At 39.8% G+C, this 21220-nt stretch overlaps 1 protein-coding gene across 1 annotated transcript in view; it reads left to right on the plus strand.

Annotated features, from left to right (window-relative positions):
* The window catches only part of LOC149298763 (MICOS complex subunit Mic19-like), a 115799-nt gene that overhangs the window by 25578 nt on the left and 69001 nt on the right, over window positions 1–21220 (plus strand). The window contains exons 3-4 of the mRNA XM_089487245.1: window positions 2596–2677; window positions 8760–8904. Of these exons, the coding sequence (XP_089343371.1) occupies window positions 2596–2677; window positions 8760–8904 (227 nt within the window). The remainder of the gene's footprint in view (window positions 1–2595; window positions 2678–8759; window positions 8905–21220) is intronic.

Below are 21220 nucleotides of genomic sequence, written 5' to 3' on the forward strand. Positions count from 1 at the left end.
CTATATTCCTGTCCTAGGGATCTGTGTGATTATTCCTCCCTATCAATTTATCTATTTTAAAAGGAACGCTCGACCTATCCTATGTTATTATTTATCCCCTTGTCTGTCCTTTACGTGTGTTGCAGTGGGTTTCTGGTACATCATGCAAGGTCAGCTCAAGCCCAAGTGCATCATCCCCATAATGAACAGTCTTGTTGTTGCCTTTTATTTATATAGAGCCAACAATTTACGCAGCACTTCTACTTCGCACAATACATAGCTTCAAAGGGTATGGCAAGACGGATACATTAAGTTAAGGGGCCTCGCTGACAAGCATACAATCTAGAGTAGGTAAGAATGGAGAATACACTCAAGGGAGAAATCCTGGTGAAGAAGCCTCGTGGGGGTAAAAAAGAAGTTTGGCCTTTAGGATGGGGAGATGTTCACAAGCCAATCTTGCCTGACGTGTGTAAAAACTGCTTGGTCGGAGGCAGCCAAGTCATGGACAGATGAGTTTTTGTCTGCCGGGTGTTCTCTTTGTGCGAGTAGATAGCATTCTCTTTCCCGAGTACCTTGTCACTGCCTGAGTTCTTAAAGCTGGGTTTTAAGATCATAAAACCCAAATCAAGATAAGAAAGTTGTGTATATCTTGGCAAAGCAGCACTCAACCTGTACAGTGCACGGCAATAAACTCAGCAATAAACACTTTGTTTTTATTCATCTGGAAAGGCTCTTGGTCGGGGAGAGATTTGCGATCTCCCGGACTAGACAGATGAAATAGCTGTCACTGATAGTCCTTATCAAGATCCAAAAGCTCATATATTTTGCTTCACTCACGTGGAATTCATAAATGCGCTTTGTCTTCATGTGGCATGCAATATCCAGCCGTGACACATCCTGCGGTCCTTATTAGGTGGCACGCAATAAAATGAGGATTATTTGCATATTATGCGTCTCAAATTGGAATGAAATAAAGAAGCAGATTAATCCTGAAGGGGCAATAAAAGGCAGATAATAAACTCCTGGTTTGATGCTCCAGGTCGCCATACTGTTTGGGACTCAATATTTATGATTATTAGTGTACGGTTAAGACTTTTCTTTTTGACATCTTCATTAATTTTTATGTCTGCCTCGCTGCTGTTACCCTGCCATTTACTGTATTCTAGCAGATGGTGCTGTCATAAAAGGCCTTCAGGATCTCTATCCTGTGTTCAAGAGTTCACAAACGCCCCAGCTCAAAACAGCCGAAACCTAGTGTGTGTGTGTGTGTGTGTAACAGGGGAAAAAAAATAAATAAATATATATATATAATATGTGTGTATGTGATATATAATTATTTTACAAATATGGGTGGTGGGCCTGTTAGCTTTGAGCCAATTAGTAGGAAAATGGTTATATGTATTACTGCTGAAGAATGGAGGCACTCACAGGTCTTTGTAATAAGATAATGGGGTTTATTCGCTGAACAGGGAGCTGGCTTTCATAGTACATATGTTCACTATACATTATAAGGTTCCCAATAAACTGTTTATTGTTTGTATACCTCTTAAAGAACTTAAAGAACTTTATTACAAAGACATGCGAGTGCCTACATTCCTGAATAGATATTTGAAAGATTATGGAATTGGACTTTTTTGGGGAAAGGATCAGTGTAAGCAACTTGGACTATTATACATTCACTACCTTTTGAGAAGTTTGGGGCCAGTTAGCTGTTTTCAAGGCAAACAAGGACATTTCTAGCTGTCTAACATAATTACAAAAGTCGGCCTATTTAACTTTAAGTAACCCAAACTTTTGAATGGTAATGTATATTGTGTATCTGGCTCCTAACTTTGTGCCGTTTTTATATTACTCTTAATGAGTGGCAAATGATGAGTGTGTATATGTGAACTTGTGAGTATGTATAGGTGTGTTGTATATATTTGTGTGTGTGTAGGTATATGTTGGTGTATGAAATAAGGTAGAAGTGCAAAAGAAATCATATGGTTATATAAATAGATGCTTATTACTATCATGTGTGCTGTTTGTAGGTTTGTGTGTATACATTTTTGTAAATTAATGCAAGCAAATAACATAAAAGAGTAATAAATTGAAGCCTAGGCCAGGAGGATGCCCGCCAGGTCTCTGTCTTGTGATTGCCCCCCCCCGGCCAGCACCTGCCAGCCTTCACCTGCCCTTGACATGTCTATCCCACATGTCTGATGCCGATAAATACTGGTAAATGATACCGTGATCATTTAAAATAGATTTTTTTTACAGCCCCCGCAACACCTTTTTGCTTCAACTTAATGCACGTTGATGAATACTTTTACATTTGTGATTTGCAGAAACAGTGAATTTCTGAAAATTTTCACTATTGCGGAAGGACTGATGTTTGGTGTTTCAACAGAATGTTTTAACTGAACATAGATTGTCAAATTGTTTTGCTTTTCCCCACATACTTTCATTTCAATTTCCTTTTTGTCATCACTCTGTACAGTGATTTGGTATACATGTACTGTTTTTCCTTGATAACCTGAAATGAAGCCTGGAGAATAGTAACACTGATTCAGCTATTTAACTTTTTCTCTTTGCTGGAAATGCGTTAAGTTTGCGTTTCTTTTTTTCCTTGCTTAGTTAATGAAGAAGAACTACGAAGAAAGATTGCAGAGGAGCTGGCTTTAGAACAAGCAAGAAGGGAATCTGACAATCAAAAGAGGTTTGTGTAGCTGCCACATAGGAAGCTAAACGTTAGGTCTTACCACACCTTTAAATGAATTTGCTTGTATAGCATTAGGAAGCCTAATGTACTGAAATACTAATATAATACTGAGCATGCTACTAATGTGCGGGTTTAATTTAAGATTACAAAGGTGACAAAAAATGATTTGAAGTTGTAATAACTTTAACAATAATGCTACATACAAGAATAAAGTGTGATCACGAAGGTATATATATTTTTACAAAATATATACAAAACACAAATTCTCTGTGTGTGTATGTATGTATGTGTGTGTATGTATATATATATATATATATATATATATGTGTGTGTATGTATATATTGTATCTAAAAAAAATATATACACTTTTTTACATTGTTTACTTTTTTTTAGGACGGGTGCAAGGACTATATAGCATTAACAGAAACGACCCCTTAAAAAGATTTTTGTTAGCTTGCTAGATCAATGAATCTCAGAAAAAAGTCACTTTATTATTGCTCCGCTGTTTAAATGTCTCATACATTCTGTTAATCCATTCACACGTACAGCATTATATCAGTATTTATTAAGGTAGGCCGACAGGACCGGTAATTGGTTAGTGCAGTGTAAATTATCAAAACCTCATTGGGCACGTTTTAAAAATAGCGAGGCAGTGTTCTCTTCTGAATTACGTAGAGTTCTTTTTATTAGTAGAATCTGATGTTTATTGAGCATTTTTTTTTTTTTACACTAATGCATTTTTTGTATGATTATTAGAAAAAAGGTCCTTAGCACTTTTTGAACTTTTGAAGGCTTCACACTACCTATATATATAATAAGGTTGCAAATAACAACCTTCCAATAAGTGCTGCCACAAAAGTATATTCTTAGGGTGTATATTATATTTTCTAATTAAATTTCTTTATGCAGGAAATGAGTGAAGGTGGAACTTTAATTGATAGGATGGCGTAGTAAATGGCGATTTAACTCTAGTTAGCGCAATCATAATAAATGCTGCACATATAACATTTTAACTAAATAGAGTATGTATTTATATATGTGTATGTGTATATATATATATATATATATATGTGTATGTATGTATATATGTTAGCGAGCTCTTTGGCTATAGACTCTTTCTCTCCAAGATAATGCATTCTGCAGAGACCACGTGGTCTGGCTGTGTTCTCTCCGATACTGCAGGCTGGGAAAATGATTTCAGTGTTTAAATTCTCTGAAAGTCATGGTGACCTATAACTTTATGTATAGCGTACTGCGCCGGACATAGATCTTGCCTTACAAAAGAACGACATTTACTGAAAGCGGTGGTTTCATTTTTGAGGACAGATGTATTCAGAGTTTGATAAATTGCATGAAAGCAACATTGCCTCCATAATTTATCCACGGGCTGCGTTGGTATATTCATACATTCTCGCACACAGTTTAACACCATATGTTGTATTATGCGCCTACGTGCTGTGCCATTATTTCTGGATTACAAATCCACTACCAATCAATATTACACACTGTTTAGAATTATTATAGCTTATTGCCACATTTATTATTTACTACATATTTTTGAGTAAAGAGCCTTGGAGCTTTGCATAAATATGTTTTTATATTTAGAAGGCTAGTTCTTTCTTGACTGTGTAAAAGAACATGGCTATGTCGTTCTGTCCAGCAACCCTTGGACATGAGATAAGTCTAGAGGACTAGAATTTGTTTGAAACCCCACTAGTTTAGCAGTTTTCTGGGTTATCTTGTTTTTAAAGAGATACCCTTGATACCTTGGAGATTTGGCTTGTATCCTGGTAAGGTGTGCAAGAGATGCGTCTGCCAGTGGATAAAATTGGCAGCATTTTTCTAGGCGAGTCTGTTAAGCCAGATGGTGCCATGGCTCATGAACTTTGGAAATGAGATTGTGCGCCTGGTCAGCTGGGTACAGATGCTCCATTATGTTCTCCTGAGAAATGTGCGCTACCCATTGGAACAACCTTGTAACCTCTTGCATCAGGGAGCACATGGAAACAAATAGCTGGCCCGAGAGATTGTCCGACTATGAAATTCACTTCAGCAGTAAGCCGAAATATATGATTACAAAGCTTATGGGTTAGAAAGAGTGCCATGTTTGGTGCCCTCTAAGGTTTTATCCAATTAACTTAGTTTAAGGTTGCCTTTTCGAGTGTATTCCTGACCCTACGCCAACTAAAAATGTAAGGCGAAGGGAAATTGCATGGCGTAAAGGAAATAAGAATAGTTCTTTTTAGTCTGTTTGGTCTTGTTCTCAACCTTTACATGAACATGAAACATTTCAATGCAACAGTGTTTGGTAATAAATTGGTCATATCGCTTGCATGTTTAAATTCTCTTATTAAGAAGAAGAGAAGCACAGAAAGTCGTTTCTAAGATTGAAATAATGTATGCGATATTCAAGACTAACTCTTATATTTTACCGATGCGATCTGTTTCATTTCAGCCGCCTATGCTTTTAGTTTTTAGATTAGTTGCCCATTCCTGGTTATATTTATAGTCCTTCATTGTATTCATCCTCATGTTGGTGGAGGATCCCAATGTTCGCTTTCTGGAGGCTGGATTCTCACTTGGAGAACAAGCTTGTTCCTTTGTTGTGAGCTTTGCTAGACTCTGACAATCTATTTGCAATATCCTAGTCTGACTGTTCTTATGGCAGAATGATATAAAGAATGATATAAAGTGTAAGAAAAATGAGCTGTATTACAAAAGGAACCCTTCGGGGGGGATAAGCAAAAAATGTTATATTAAAATCAATTCTAGGGGCCTAGCCTTTTGTGGTTTGGTACACGTTGAGCCTTTTTTTCTTATTGATTTTAGTTTTAATAACATGTTTATTCTAGTCTCCTTGACTGGGTCTTGAGAGAATAAACAGCAAAGATTAAATTCTTTATTATAACTGCTATTTAGGTTAGGCTGTGGTATTCCCACTTGCAAGTGATGTATTATTAGTTTTGCTTTATGTAGAAAAAATATTAGACGTTGAATAATGGTAAAAATTCTATCAATCATCGTGTTGCTTGCTTTTGACAGGTTTAGAAATTGACCTCATTAGTTTGATATTATCCTGTTTATTATTTCAAGTCATGTTTTTCAGCTGAGTTGGTGGTCTAATAAAACAGGCTTTAAAGGGACCCTCCAGCCGTCATATCTGCACTTAAATGCTTATGATAGCTGAGCGTCTCCTTTACGTTGTTTTCTCCCCTTTGTAAATCATGGAGGCGTTCAGCAGAAACCTCTATGCATCTGCTTCTTTCCCCAGTCCTTGACTTGCAGGAGACCTATATTTTCCACCATACCTGTCTTCTATTTACCACCATACCTGTGTGCTATAATCAGCGCTGTTTGTGTAAGAGTTCCTGGGGGTCTAAAGAACATCGCCCATACGGAGAGAGCGCCCATTGATTTTGTGGGGCCCTTTCTTGCTACTTCAAGCAGTCATAAGTGACTGTGACCAGAAAACAGTATCCCAAAGGGAGGGGATGGTGTACTGCAGCTCTGGAGCTGCTACTTCTCCTAAAGGAAGTGCATTTTTTTTTTCTGATACAGATTTAAGATTGCAATTAAAGCACTTTCCAAATATTATTAAATCTGGGAAGAACGTACAAAGGTTCAAATGCAAGATCTGTGTCGAGGACAACATACTTGGAATTTTAGTTAATGCGACAATAATATAACAATGACATTTTAAAAGGTTTAGGATTAAGTTCATTTTGAGTGTTAAGATTTATTAGTTTTGACAATGGCACCATTATAGTGACAGTCTTATTTGCCACTATAATCAACTTGTTTGCTATGGCAAAACTTTTTATTATTTTTAAGTGCGTGTTTTCAGATTGAGGCTCCTTCCTTGTTTTTCATTATTCAGATTTATATTTTATCAGATTAAAAGTGTCAGTTTGTAGATATCTGAGTGTAAAGTCTAAAGTGCCAGCCGTGGTGAGTTCCTCCTGCAGGAGGGCCGGACCCTGGATAATGCATAGCTGAACCAATAAAACCTTTCATCTCTCCAATGCAGCTCTGCCTTATACAGAGTCGACTCTCAGGCTTTCTTGCGAGGAAGCCATGTGGGTGACGGTCCTTTTATAATGCGTAGTGAAATCGGTTTTCCAAATGAATCCTCTGTAAGTAGTGTTGCTCAGCTCCGCTTGGTACCCGGTTTTGTCCAGTGACCCAGACTCCAAACAGTGTGAAATATATATATATGCGATCAATGATTAATTATCGGGCTGAGAACCTCTGAGCTCTGTGCACATGGTCAGCTTGTGAACCCCTACGTGTGAAATTTCCGATTCCCATAGTGTGGCAAGGAAGAGCGAACTTTTTAATTACAATATTGACTTTCATTGTGATTGCGCAAGTAATTGAATCCAGTGGGAACGTGCTTCATTATAGGTTTTATGTTTTTTCCCCCTGTTTTTTTTTTTTTTTTAATTGAGTGAATTACCCTTGCTGCAACTATTTCCTCTTTGGTATGGTAACATTTAGAAATTGTTCTGTGTGTCAGGGACTGATAGCCTTTGGTAAATAACAGGTGCCGTAATGAAGCCCAGCTGATTGAAAGCTGAATTATATTATATTTTGTTATTTTAAGATTTTTGTCTGGCGCTGTATTATTAATTACTGTTCTATGACCTTGCACTGGATTAGACATTTCAAAGGGAGATGTTCACATTTGGTAAGATGTTGGCTGACCGTGATGGGAGATGTATACCATTATACCATAGCATTCCACCATTCAATCAATGGATTGTCCCTTATATTTTGCCTTTAAAGTGAAACAATAGAATTTATATGTACATATTAAGCACAGCTTCATTTTTACAGATAAACAAAGATGATTTTTACATTTTCCATGAAATATTCTTTCTTTCTTCCTATGTGCTGCTTCATGTAGGTAGGGCTTGACCAAGTTGTATTGAAATTGAGAAAACGTACACCATTTTTAGCGGTGATATTTATACCTTTGATGGTAATTAAATAAATGTTAGATACATTGATTATTTTAACGGCCAAATACCCACTACTGCACAGATGTATTTGGCTTATATGAGAGTTCCAAGGGGTCTTATGAGACCCCCACAGGCACACTCGGCATATTTTAGCAGCCCAAACTGGCAGGAATATCAGACAACAGAGGGGTGAGGGGGTGACGGTGTCCTGCGGTTCTGGATCTGCAGCTTCTCTTAAAAGTAAGTTGTATTTCAGCTTAAAATACCTATTAAAGTACCTTTTTAATATGCATTCTTCGTTAGTGGGGTCTGCATATGGTACTGCTGTGCCCCTTTAAGTACATTATCATTTTTATAGCCGCATTAAAAGATTTTATTGCAGCACGAATTATGTGTTTAAAGCAGCTGAAGCGTTCTACAACGAAATCATTTGTCACGGGCACACATGGAGATGGGGTTGGAAGTGGTGGTGTGTTTCGTTGGCCTCCGTTAATAATTGCAGGTTAAAGCTCGCTGCTAAACAAATGTGTGTAAAACGCTGTCCTTTTTGTGCTTTTGTAACGGAGCTAATCAAAGCACTTACTATGTTTGGTTCTCCCGGATATATGCCCCTTTGTGTTTGTCACTTGCCATTGAACAGAACAGCGACAACATGTTGTAGTGATATACTGATCAATATAGAAGTGTAGCGAAGATCGTCACAATTCAAAGTATTTCCTGATGGGATGAATTTTAAACTTCCAATGGTAAAACCCTGCCCTGTATCCTATTTATTCTGCAGGTACATGAGGTTTACTGTATGCGCTGACTCAGTTGGGACGGTTCCTTTGTTCAGTTTTATTTTATTTCCCTGTAAAGCATTGAAGTCCATGTGAATAGAGCCAGCTAGTAGCGTATGCAGGAGGAATGTTGTCATATGGCTATCCAGAATCTAACACAAGACCAAGTACTGATTAAGGTCCTAGTCTTTACATCAGGAAGAAAGCAAGCAGATTGTCCCCGATTCCCAACATGCTTGGTTAGTCATATGAGCTAGAGAAGACGTAAGAGTTGAGCCTGGTAGTAGTTTGGGCATGTTTTTAGCACTTTATTCACTTAAGGTATTTTCTTTCCATAGATTGGAGCAAGGCAAATTACTGGTGCAGGATGAACTTGGGAGAGCTTTAGAGCGAGAGCGAGCGTCCTCCACAGAGCAACTCACCAGGGCTGTTCTGCGTGAGAAAGCGGCCACCGAGGAGGAGCGTCTCAAATCGAAGACCTTTGTAAGTATTGCCCATTGCTTAGCGGGCGAGTTTCATATTTGAAAAGCTGCCATTTAGCATACAACACCTTCGTTATCACATAAGTATATATATATATTTATTTAATCTTCTGAGGCTGATGGCCAAGTAAATATATTTTACTGCACAGAAGTGAATTCGCTAATGGTCTGATGCAAAGCGGTGCTGATTAACTACTAGATTTCTGGACAAACTGCGTGTGGCTCTTGTCTTGTTTCAGGTGGAAGAGTAAAGAAAAAGTAGTTTATTTCTTTTCAGTTTGAATGTTTTAAAAAATAAAACACTATTTGCAAACGCACATAATTGAGTTAAAGTATACGTTTTATTGTTGGGTGTAGCATAAATGTATGTATTCTAATATTTCACTATACATGAAGACAGAACTCCTGTAATCCTGCTCTCGAAACACACATCGGCAGCAGTGATTGACCCATTGTTCAGTCCCACATTGCCAAGAACAGGTGTATTTTCAGTTTTTCCTCCTGTAAATGTATTACTGTTATAAACACAAATAGAAATGTCTTGTTTGCCGTGTTTAAACCATATATCACCATGTAAATGTTATATTAGATATACATCCAACATAATTTACTCATCAGGATTCCCCCCCGTAACTATACAGTGTCTGCGCTGGATCCAGCTGGCACAAAAATGGAGCAGGTGCAGAGAGCATTTTGTGAAGTTCGCTCCAAAAATCCTGCACTGAGAGCTTGTCTTTAATACCGTGATCAATTTAAAATGATAATGTATTAATTAAGCAATTAACAACCTGCTGCACTAATGAGCTCTACTATTATGCTCAATATAACATAAATGTAGCCATGTAAATAGCTGCACAATAACCAAACTCCCAAATAATGCGAAGAGGAATAGGCAGCATCTGGGCTCAATTGGTTAATGGTTAAATAGCATCGTGCTTGAAAGAACTAAATATATATATATATATATATATATATATATATATATATATATATATATATATATATTATACATTAGACTTGTGCATTCAGAGCTTAACGAAATTTGGTTAATTCGTGTGAAAAACAAGTTCTGAACTTTCTTTGCGTTTGTTTTCCCCCCACTCTTGCTCTTACTCACACTCACTCACACACTCTTACTTCTTGTCCTTTTCTTTGGGGGCTTTTCCCCGCTCTCCACTCTGTTAACCAGGTATCCAGAGCACTACCGCTAAAGGGTAGAGCACGAAATTGTCCCTTTTTAACATGGTTCCATGAGCCTCCAGAGCACGTCAAGTATTTTTTTGCCCACATTTTTGTCACATTGTAAACTCTTGATTCATGCGGGGATTCACTTTATGGACGCAGGCGAAAATGTTTAAGTTGCATGAGACGCGTGATAGCTTTACAGTGGGTTGTGCTGGTGGGATGGTGCCTGCACAGTTCATTAATGGAAGAGATAAACTAACCTGCAGTGATTATTACATAGGCCATTTAGCTCACTAATCATCTTAGTAGATATGTGGCTCATTTGGAATGATTCTGAAATATGTATAAGCTGTATGAACAGAGCAGAAAAGCAGTTTCAAGGCACAAAAATAGAACAAAAGCTGCCGGCTTAAAGAAAGACCCGAGAGGGTACTTTGACTTTATATTATTCTCCAGACTGCTCGGCGTGAAAGGTGTTTTACAAATTAACACAGACTTTTCTTTAGCCTGTTTCCTCCATTAAGAGTGAGTACGGGCTATAAACTTTCATACTCGTTCTATCCGTATCACCTTTCGGTGTCCATGGCAGTTTAAAACTGACACTTTTCAGCATGACACTGTAATGCCTGAAATACAAAATAGAGCTGCTGGCATCATATCTGTCACTGACACTCCGTTAATTATGGCTGCAAAACACCATAAGCCTCTTAAATTTAACCCTTCTGTCACAGCGGTCCTGAAGGAGCGCGGGAATATAAATTGGGTTTCTACTGATTCTACTTTATTTTCTTATGCTTAGATGTTTAACTAGAATAAACATGTTCTCTCTGATTTAGTAAAATGACATCAGTACATCTCAGATAATGCTTATGTCTAAAGATAAAAACGCTTTGTGGACATTAAGAATGCTCTTCTATGAGTAATTTACATCATTTATTGTTCGCTTGCTTATACAGAGAACATGGTGGATATAGGGCTTCTCACGGATGTGCCTAAGGGATATGATATGGATTTCAAGCCTATGAGGGTTCATCTGCATCAATACGTTTGTAAACTAGGCTCCAGTGTTCCTTCCTGAAAACGGATGTTTTATGTTTAATCAGCCGACCATCAAAGCTGTCATATGTTATGCTCATAAGTGAATCAATGATTATCCTTGGCAAGGATCTTTGTAAGTCTTGTAAAGGAAATACCCATCTGCTCTTGATTTGCTAAAGTTGGTGTTGGTAGGTGAGTTTATAAGGAGTCTGCCTGGCTCGTTGACTGTATTCTGCAGGCTCTGCTTAGCCCTTATTGCAGAGGGCGTCCATGGATGGCCCTTAATAATGCTTGGTAAAGGTAGAGAATTCAAATGGTTTCACTCCTGCAGGTTCTCACATTGGTGAATAAACCCCAAGTCTCCCCCCGAGATGTGTGTGTAGAAACTTGCTCCTTAGATATATTCTGATTCATTTCCTTTTAATACACCATGTCATAAAACGGCAGATGTTGTGAATTCCTTTTAAAACCAAAATGTCTCTTACCTGTAGCCTTCCCTGTTCCTGGAATTTTTAACTATATGGGTTATTTTGAATATTTGTGTAATAATAAGATATAAATATTATATATATATATATATATATATATATATATAATATTTTAGGCAAGTAACTGCCTCTTCCTGAGAAGTTGTATGGGTAGCGAGGGGAGAGGTCTGCTTTTTCTTCTAGATATGGTGTCCTTCAGCAAGAGCAATGCCATTTTAAAGAGACCTTACAACGTGAATATACTTGTAATATGGTAGCTGTGTGTTATTGTGCGTCTTTGCATATCGGACGACTTCATGGGTGAAACATTTTGTAATGTTAAGGAAATTTCTGAGTTCCCAGGGTATATTACTGGAAAATTAAAAGTAGTATTTTGTAGGAAGTATTGTATTTCCTGGGGCAACAGTATCATGGTAAATCTCGGTACACTGGGGGAATTCCGTTTAAATTGGATTTCCATGTAAGCTGCATAACCCTGTGGATTATTAGGGGTGTCTGGTGCGTTTCTTGCTCCCGGCGCATTAAGCGGCTTAATATTTTCTGGATCTATCTACCTGGAAATGCATTCGGGTTGTTTCAACTTTTAACTTTCTGTTTACTAACCCTCTTGTACACAGCGGTTATTTGTGTACTCCTTGCCTTAATAGTATAATTATGTTCCACAGCCCAGTTTAACGATGTTTCTTGAAGTCATTCCCTCAGCAAATCCTCCATATTATAGCGCAAATAATAGACATTTGTTCTGGTCTCGGCGAGAGAACTTTCTGATCTTTTGTCCGTTAATTCTCTTTATAATAAGTGCTGGGAGGCAGGACAGAAATAACAGAACTCTAAAAAAAAAATAAAAAAAAAAAATAAAAATGGTTGTAAAACTAATAGAAATAAACTGTATTTACCATACTGATTTCTTGCCATCTCTCGCCAACAGTATGCCGGGCGCCAGTGTCTCTATTCTGTCAGATCGTGCGGAAGGCGGTGGGCGGGGCTTCAGTGTTGTGCGCCGGGATATGACCTCAAATCCCGACCCGCAGCATCAGTTGCCGTGCGTGTTGCAAGGGAGGAGGATCGGAGGATCTGCATCCTTGATCTCTCCAACTGAGCCTACTCCTCTGGAGAGGTGCGTACCAGATGCTGGCCTGATGGCACCCCCCTGATGCGTGGCACCTGGGGGGACTGCCCCCAGGCACGCTGCTGGACACATTAAACACTAGTATATATGTATGTTTATTTTTATTTACTTTGTGCTTTACAGATTACAGTATAATAAAAGGGGGTCACAAATAGTGCAGTTATGTAGTTTGATCGTGGCACAGTACGAGTAGAGAAGTATCTTCACAAGACTTTTCTCATCGACACTGAGCATAACATAAGGCCGACATTTACATGGGAATATGGAAAAACATGTTTTTTGAGGCGTACTTTGCAGTTGAAGGTTTACTTATGACTGTAAAATAATATTTCAGTGTTTCATTTTCTTAATTATCATGCGGATAAACAGTAGGGATCTGAACATTAGGATAAGTAAGTGCTGCGTGTTTTTGCCTGCGAGACCGCACACCCCTCACTGTTTCCTCCCCGTAGGCTAGGCAGTTGTAATAAATGAGCAAGTTCAGAGCACTTTATGATAGATAGTTAATGATGCCGTGCCTGAGCCAACAGGCCTGTTTCTTCAGCATCTGTCACAATTCATAGTCATTAGCATACCTTTAATGGTTTCTTTTCGAAATAATTTCAACCAGGGCATGTAGGATACATCAATAAAGAAACCATAGAGAGAAAATATCGTTTATGATGTAGACAAAGGCTGCTGCCTGTTTCGTTTGGCTTTGATACTCTAAGTGCTTCTTCTATTGCATTTTCGTTTTTGGGACGCTCACAAAACCGCTCACAGAACCTATAGGAACGTTCCATACCTTGTTGGGCCTAAGTGAGGTTAAAATGTTGTTTTTTGGCCAGTTTTTATTATAATGGCAGAAACCATTTTGTTTTGGACGCGGACGCTGCTGCTCATCTGGAAATTGTAGTTCCATTCACTCCTTGGGAGCTTAGAATACGTTCTCGTAGAATCTATATTACCGTATTGGCTCGGATATAGGCCGCCCCCGTATATAGGCCGCACTCTAAAAGTTTGGTGCTTTTTTAAAGAAAAAGTTTTTTTCTTTAAAAAAGCACCAAAAAAACATGATGCCACTCTGCCCCCCCCCCCGAGATATGCTACCACTGTCCTCCCTCCCCGAGATATGCTGCCACTGCCCCCCCCCCGAGATATGCTGCCATTGTCCTCCCCCCGCCGAGATATGCTGCCACTGTCCTCCTCACTTACTGGAGCAGACTCCCGGGTGTCTTGCGGGGCCGGCGGGGGACATCTACGCAATAGGCGTATACAACTTCCGGTGCCCGTGGAAAGTGCTGGCAGGGGAGGCTGTCTGAGCGTATCGGAGAGTAGGATGCAGGTCCCCTGCACAGCTGCGGGGGATCTGTATCCAAACCCCGCTGCCTGCATGCATGTCCCGGGCGTCGGGCGCTAGACCCCGAATATAGGCCGCACCCCCACTTTAAAAACTTAAAGTGGGGGGAAAAAAGTGCGGCCTATATTCGAGCCAATACGGTATATATAAACCGATTTTACAGCTTTACGCCTGAGCTGCTCTTTTTACATAACCCCCACGATATTAAAAGACACCGGTCCCAAGGCTGGACACATCTATGTTCAATAGCAAGCATGGTTTATCTAGGAGGCGCTGTGAAGACCATCCCTTGCTTCCATGGCTTTCTGGCGCCAGTTTCTGGCGCCTTGCTTCCATGGCTTTCTGGCGCTCTGTTTGCAGAGCTTCATCAGTCTATAATGTATGTTTAATTTACAATTTGGTTTTTATTTTTTGTAAATGTTTTTGGAGAAGGAGAAAGTTAGTTTGTTTCCCTTTCTTCCTCTGATGAAACTCTCTGCAGCCCTGCATCGTGGGTCCCAGTATGTGTTATCGGAGCAGGAGGAGCAGGGTCTCCACTAAACTGACATGTGTCCTGCGGAAAAGGAACGCCTCAAATGTCATCTCTGCATTTAACCCGTGTGCAAGCTCTGTCAGCGTGTGTTATGCGACTAGATTGTTATATGTTAATGTGTTAATGTTTCCCGATGGTATACTGCACTCCCACGCTTACGACATATTTCTAAGTACTTGCCCATGCTGGCCTTCTGCACTGCTTTACTAATCCTCACACTCTCCTGTCATTAGGATGCGGCCGTTTTTATTACACCAAAGTATTAAAGTGTTCTTTCCCAAAAGAATATAGTTTATCATTTAGTAGTTTAGTTGTATAGTTTGCTTGCGCCTCTGGTTGGATTCCTTCTTTGAATAAAGACATGAATGTGTTTAGGAAGCCAAACAAAGTTATTATGTGAACATTCTGCGAGAGCCCCTGATGTTCATTGTTACTTTGGGTGTTTTCATTTTCTTCGTGCACGCTAACTTAGCTACATTATTGCACACATCCGCTCGATCTATAGATTTTTCTTTTTCATACTGTGTACTAGGTATTTGTATTCTGGGAATGCATTCGTGCAGGTAACGCGAACGCAGGCGCTGTGTTCTACACCCCCCGGTGAACTGACGCTTCGTAATGCGATTTAATTAAAAACTATTTTCATGTCATCTGAACCGGTGATTAAAAAAACATTAAACATGTATTGGGCAAGATGCCTGGCAGGGGGCAAGTTTATTGTTGAAGGCTGTAAGGAGTGTTATTCGGGACGAAGTGCTAGCTCTCTGCTTTAGTGTGATCTTGGCTTTCCTTGCAGCTTTCGCAGCGGCTGAGTTCTTCGTGCTGTGTACAAATCGCACCTCTCCTGTTTGTGAGATAAACTAATGAGGTCTGAAAGGGTTATACACCCCATCATTTCCTGAGACAAGTTTGGTTCATTTAAATGTTAATATATGATATATCTGAACCATTACTGCGACATTATCCGTGCATTCAATTAGGACGATATGGAAACTTTTACTTACTGTGTTAGGCTGCGTTTTATGCATATTTTTCTTGGTTTTGCCCTGTGTGCTTTCTGATGTATGGGAAATATCATAGTTCTACGTCTGGCGGAGAATGACTATTTTTCCTCTTCCCCCTGCAGTGCGATATTGAAAATGGATGCATATGTCAGGACGAGTATGTGGCTTGCTTTCGAAACGTTGTGATTACTTGTGTGTGCATGCAGCCGTTTCTATCGGGTGGAAAGCGAGAGGGGGAAAAAATCCATTTGTTACTTCATTTAACTATTCTATAACATTAATAATTTGTAGCGGTTCTGCTCTTGTTGCTGCATCCTGGATGATAAACTACTGGCAGTTTAATGAATCATCTTTGAATCCCCCCCCTTGCTGTTAATGCAGTTTACAATTCTAGACCAGGGAGGGGCGGTGACTGATTTTAACTGTTAAACTACAAATCCCATAATGCTCTGCCAGTGTAGGTGTGTTCCAGTAGGAAAGGCACCTTTTTATAGAGGGTGCTTTTTCCTCATTATGCAATAAAAATGTTAAGATCCTTTTTAGTCATTCAGAATTTTTGTAAAGGTATTTCTAAAAAAGTTTCTACTTAACACAGGCCTCGGCAAATCCCAGGTGCAAAGTCCTGGCGCCTAGGTCAGGGGCGTCCAAGGTGCGGCCCACTGGACTTTAATGTGCGGCACGGCACAGCCGCCTTACCACCTCACTGCTGCACCACGTGAACCTTGGTCTGCCGGACCATGGACTGGCCCACCAGGTGGGCTAGCAGACCAACGCTCACATAGTGCTTTAATTTTTTGGGGCTTTAGGCAGCCAGCGGGCACACACCATGCTGCTGAGTGGCAGTGCCCCAGTGAGGCTTTGTCCCGCCCCTTTCAAGACGTGACGCTAAAGGGGGCGGGGCTCACAGAAGAGTTCCTCGTGACGGGGAGAGGAAGTATTTAAAAAAATAAATAAAAAAAATAGGGGTTCGAGGAAAGTGGACCTATATTTAAGGCAGGGGGGGGATTCCCTTGGGACATCATTAATTTTTGTCATTGAAAATAAAACTGGATCCTGACTTTTTTAGCTGGCTCCTAGATTCAAAGCAAATTTGTCAAGCCCTGACTGAACATAACATTTCCGGTGTTTTGTATTATTTCGAGTGACTTTAGCAATCACTGTAAATTTATTGAACCTACATATAGTTTGTTGGTTTTTTTTGCACTACTTTTGCTTCATGTGCGATGGATCTGCTAGATCTACTAGAGAATCAACTCCAGAATGCAATGCATGGCTGCAGAAAGAATGATCTCAGTCTCTCGTATCAGTTTAGATCTAGGATGGCAGCAACAGGCAGCTGCGGCAGCCGGCAAGAGTACTCCCAATCCTGCCGCATGAGTGTATTAAATTTCATTTTTTGCCACGCTAGAAAATTAATAGAGCATCAAATTCTAACAGCAGTGAGTCGAGAATGGACTCTGAGAAAGAATTGTCCTTTGACAAATTAGAACTCATTTTTTTTTATGTAGTACACTGCAAAACAGCCGCTGCCATATTAAATCTTAATCAATAACAATGTTTCACTAATTACTGGAACGACTTTATATATTGGCTAGATGGCTGTTTTGTAAATGTTGGATTATATTAACTAAAGCAGCTAATTGCCGGCAGAAAAATCCCGTTTGCTGAAAGCCTCCATCAGAATGTGTGAGCTGTCAAAGCAGCCTCATATTTCTGCCAGTGCAGAGGCTAAAAGGATGACATTATAAATACATTTATTACACAGGCTGATTACTTTGGAAATTCATGTGACCATTATTGCATTATTACAACGCTGTGAAATATGGGCTATTTAATGCATTGCAGCCTCTGCAATACTGAGCAATAATTGATCTAAGAAATAAATAAACTTAGGCCATGAATCACAATTGACAAAGCAAGTTAAAGGTACGTCTTACTGCAGCCCTGGTGATGGTGGAAGTTCCATGATGTATTGCTAGTCGGTTTTGATTATCGGGACGCTGGGACCGAGGTAGCGCATGTCTTAATAAATGTAGGCCACGTAAATGCAAAGTTTGGTAAAGAAGAACTGGCCCGTCCATTCCGGCCATTTCCCTGAACGAAGAGTTGTGATTGTTCCCATTCTTTACTGTATGTGGCATGTCCTAAATTCCATATAACCATCAACAGGTCCGCGGTGGCTGTGCATCCACAAAAACTTTTAGGTTTGCTGAACGTTGTAACAGCATCAGTTCCAATGCCAGATGTTACACTTAACCAAAGATTTCAGTGTGAAACCAATTGGGAAACGTAAAAGTTAAAGTTGCACATTGATTTAGCATCACAATAATCTGATACTTCTTAAAGCTTGCTGAAAAACCATTTTCCTGCAAAGCCGTGGTTAAACTTAGTATTGCAAGCCGAACACCAGTGTACTTGGATGACTGACAATTGCATTAATGCTAAACCAGACCGTAAATAGGTACTTTTAAAATGTTTCTTTGAAACCATGGCTATTACTGCAAATCACAGGCCTTTGGTTTGCACTTTAATTGCTTGCAGAGAATTGCCTGCAATTTCGCAAATCTCTAGACTCAATAACAAATTATTTTAGTGTTTCTGCATGACTCGCTTCCACATTTCTGACAGTGTATCAAGCAATTGTTAGCATTTCATATTAACATACTTTTACATAAAAGCAAAAGTAAATGAGTAATCTAGCACTCTGAGACGATTGCTATTTAGCGTGTGTGTACGCTTAGGTATCTGATGCTCCAGGTAAGAGAGCTGGATAAACACGCAGTATGTGCTTGCTCGGTGTGACACATGTTCAGCAGGCTTGGGGATGGCCAGGTTCACCATTGGGCCTTAAAGGGTTACTCCAGCCATGATATGCACTTTAATGCACATGTTAACTAAGTGGTCCCTTGGAAATGCATTGAGGGATTGTGGAGAAAATCCTCATATGCATTTGCATCCTCTTAGAGCCTGGCCCTTAAAGGAACACTTGAGTGTCCCTTTAACATTACTTTACGATTTAAAGTTTATAGTGCAAAATTTGTACTGTTTAGAGGCTTCGATAGACCCATAATATACCGTATTTGCTCGATTATAAGACGAGGTTTTTTTCAGAGCAAATGCTCTGAAAAATACCCCTCGTCTTCTAATCGGGGTCGTCTTCTAATCAGACCTCAAATAGAGGTCTGATTATGAGACTAAGATCCAGATCCCCCGCACCGCTGCAGGGGGACCTGGATCCTCCTGTCTCCCCCCCCCACACTTACCGGTGCTTCTTGCTGTATTGCTGGGGCAGCGGGTTGACATCTACGCGATCCGCGTAGACAACGTCCGCTGCAGCCGGAAGGAGGTGTGGCTAGCAGCGGGGGTTGTCTGCGTCCGTCGCTCATACCTTTCCCAATCTCTGACAGCCGGGGTGTCACTGTTACGCTGGACTATTAAGGAAGGTCGTCCCCGCAGAAGTTCTTCTGCCAAAACTACTGCTACTGAGAGTGGAGTTCCCGGCAGCAGCAGTCCAGGACTTAGATGATCCCAACAGTGGACAACCTCCCACCAGCTGGAGATAGGTACTGAGCGGCAGCGGCAAGGCGCAGCACGAGACAGAAGCACAATGCGGGTAGACAGCCGAGCCAGGGGTCTGATACACAGAGTGGATAGTCAGCCGAGCCAGGGGTCAGATACACAGAGCGGGTAGTCAGCCAAGCCAGGGGTCAGATTCACGGAGCGGATATTCAGACGAGCCAGGAGTCAAAACCAGAAGGTACAAAATCAAAGCGCAAAAGGGGTATCAGGCAAGCCAAAGGTCAAAACACGAAACTGGTAACACGAGCAGAAATCACTTTAAACTTGAAGGACCACAACAGGGTGTCTGTGAAAGGCACAGCCGGCTATTTAAAACTGCCTCCTGGAATGCCTTATACCACCCTATATGCCACTCTGCCCCATAATATGCATTTTAACCCCCTAAATGCCAGAATGGGATATAGGGGTATAAGGCATTTCTGGAGGCAGAGTGGCACATAGGGGGTCAAAAGGCATACCATGGGGCACAGTGGCATATAGAGGGTTAAAAGGCATATCATGGGCCACAGTGCCATATTGGTGTGGCAAGCCTGGGCGCAGATGTGCATAACTGGGGGACAGGTAGGAAAATACAAGGAAATAAAAACAAAAAAAATATTTTTCTCAATCATAGCTTTTATTTAAAAAAAATAGTTTACATGAATTAACATTTACTGGTAAAACTTTTTTCCTTTAGGGTCGTCTTATATTCAGGCTTTTTCTTTTTTTCCTAAGTTAATATTCAGATTTTGGGGGGTCGTCTTATAATCGAACAAGTACGGTATTATTTGAAAGTTTGGTCTGAATAAAAGAGGAGTTTGCATGATAACGTTATATAAAGATGTAATCTCAAAGCCTATTGACTTAAAATATTATTCTCTGCTAGATAATTTAATAAAAAAATCTCATGTTTTATGCAGAACATCGTAGAAGTTTGTTCCTTTAGGTGAAAGAAGAACAGTTGTGTCACTAATTCTCCTCTTGCTATTCCCATGATAAATAAATTGAAGTCCCCAGGCTATGCCTAACATACTGCTTGAATGCAAAACAATTAGTTTTCAAATGTAATAACCACTAATACTATTATAAGAATAAAACTACCTTTTTGTTATGTAAAAGATGCATTTAGATAATTATTTATAGTTACAAATTTGTATCACTAGTACAGTTACTTAAAGGGCAAGAGTCATGCAAATGCTATAATGTGACATTATTGAGAGCGCAATAATCTTTCGGGGCTGTATAACCCCAGTCGTCTAGGCCCACAAATAGGGCCCACACATTCTATGTTGTGGTTTATTTTTTTATGGAGATCCCGGTTCAATGCGCTCGGCTCAACTGCCGACATGCAGAAAACATTAGGTAGTTACAGCTTTAATTGTGGTACATTTGCTAGGATCTCTACAAGCACAATGTATAGTTACATCTTGATATCCTTCTGAGGCTGACCTTGTCATCCACACCTTACACACTAACTGTATGTAGAAGGGAAGATATGCAAAAGGTCCCCCCCCCCCCCCGGAAAAAATTGAAACAAAATGCAGTGTGGAATATCTTCTTTTACAATGATAAATAATATGTTTATGACATGGCATTCACACTATATTACATGAAGACCTTTAGGTCAAATAATGCCAGTTACTTCGTTTTTCCATTAGCAATCAGTGCTAAGGTGCAGATCTGATTGGGCGATTGTGATCGCTCTCCCGTCCAATCCATGGAGGAGGATTAGAGGAGGTCTTTTGTTGCATTTGTGGGAAAGGGGAGGGGGTGTTAGCTGTTCTCATGTAAAGTTAAGGAATTTGTATGCAAGGGAATAGGAAAAGTTAGATCTCTGTTACATTGTAACTATCAGCAGTGGTTATTTTTTTGTTGTCAATCAGTGCAAGAAGTAACACACAGAGTGAATTAGGGTGTGCACACAGTATTATACTAAATAAACTCTCTTGGTTTGATGAGCAAAAAAAAAAAAAAGAGAAAAAACATATAGCTTCATAGTCACAAAAATGACATTCATTGTAAACTGGTTTTACAGAAATCTGTA

Source organism: Sceloporus occidentalis, unplaced genomic scaffold (assembly GCF_023333645.1).
Source record: "Sceloporus occidentalis isolate IW3139 unplaced genomic scaffold, rSceOcc1.0.p SCAF_31, whole genome shotgun sequence".
NCBI classification, from domain to species: Eukaryota; Metazoa; Chordata; class Lepidosauria; order Squamata; family Phrynosomatidae; genus Sceloporus; species Sceloporus occidentalis.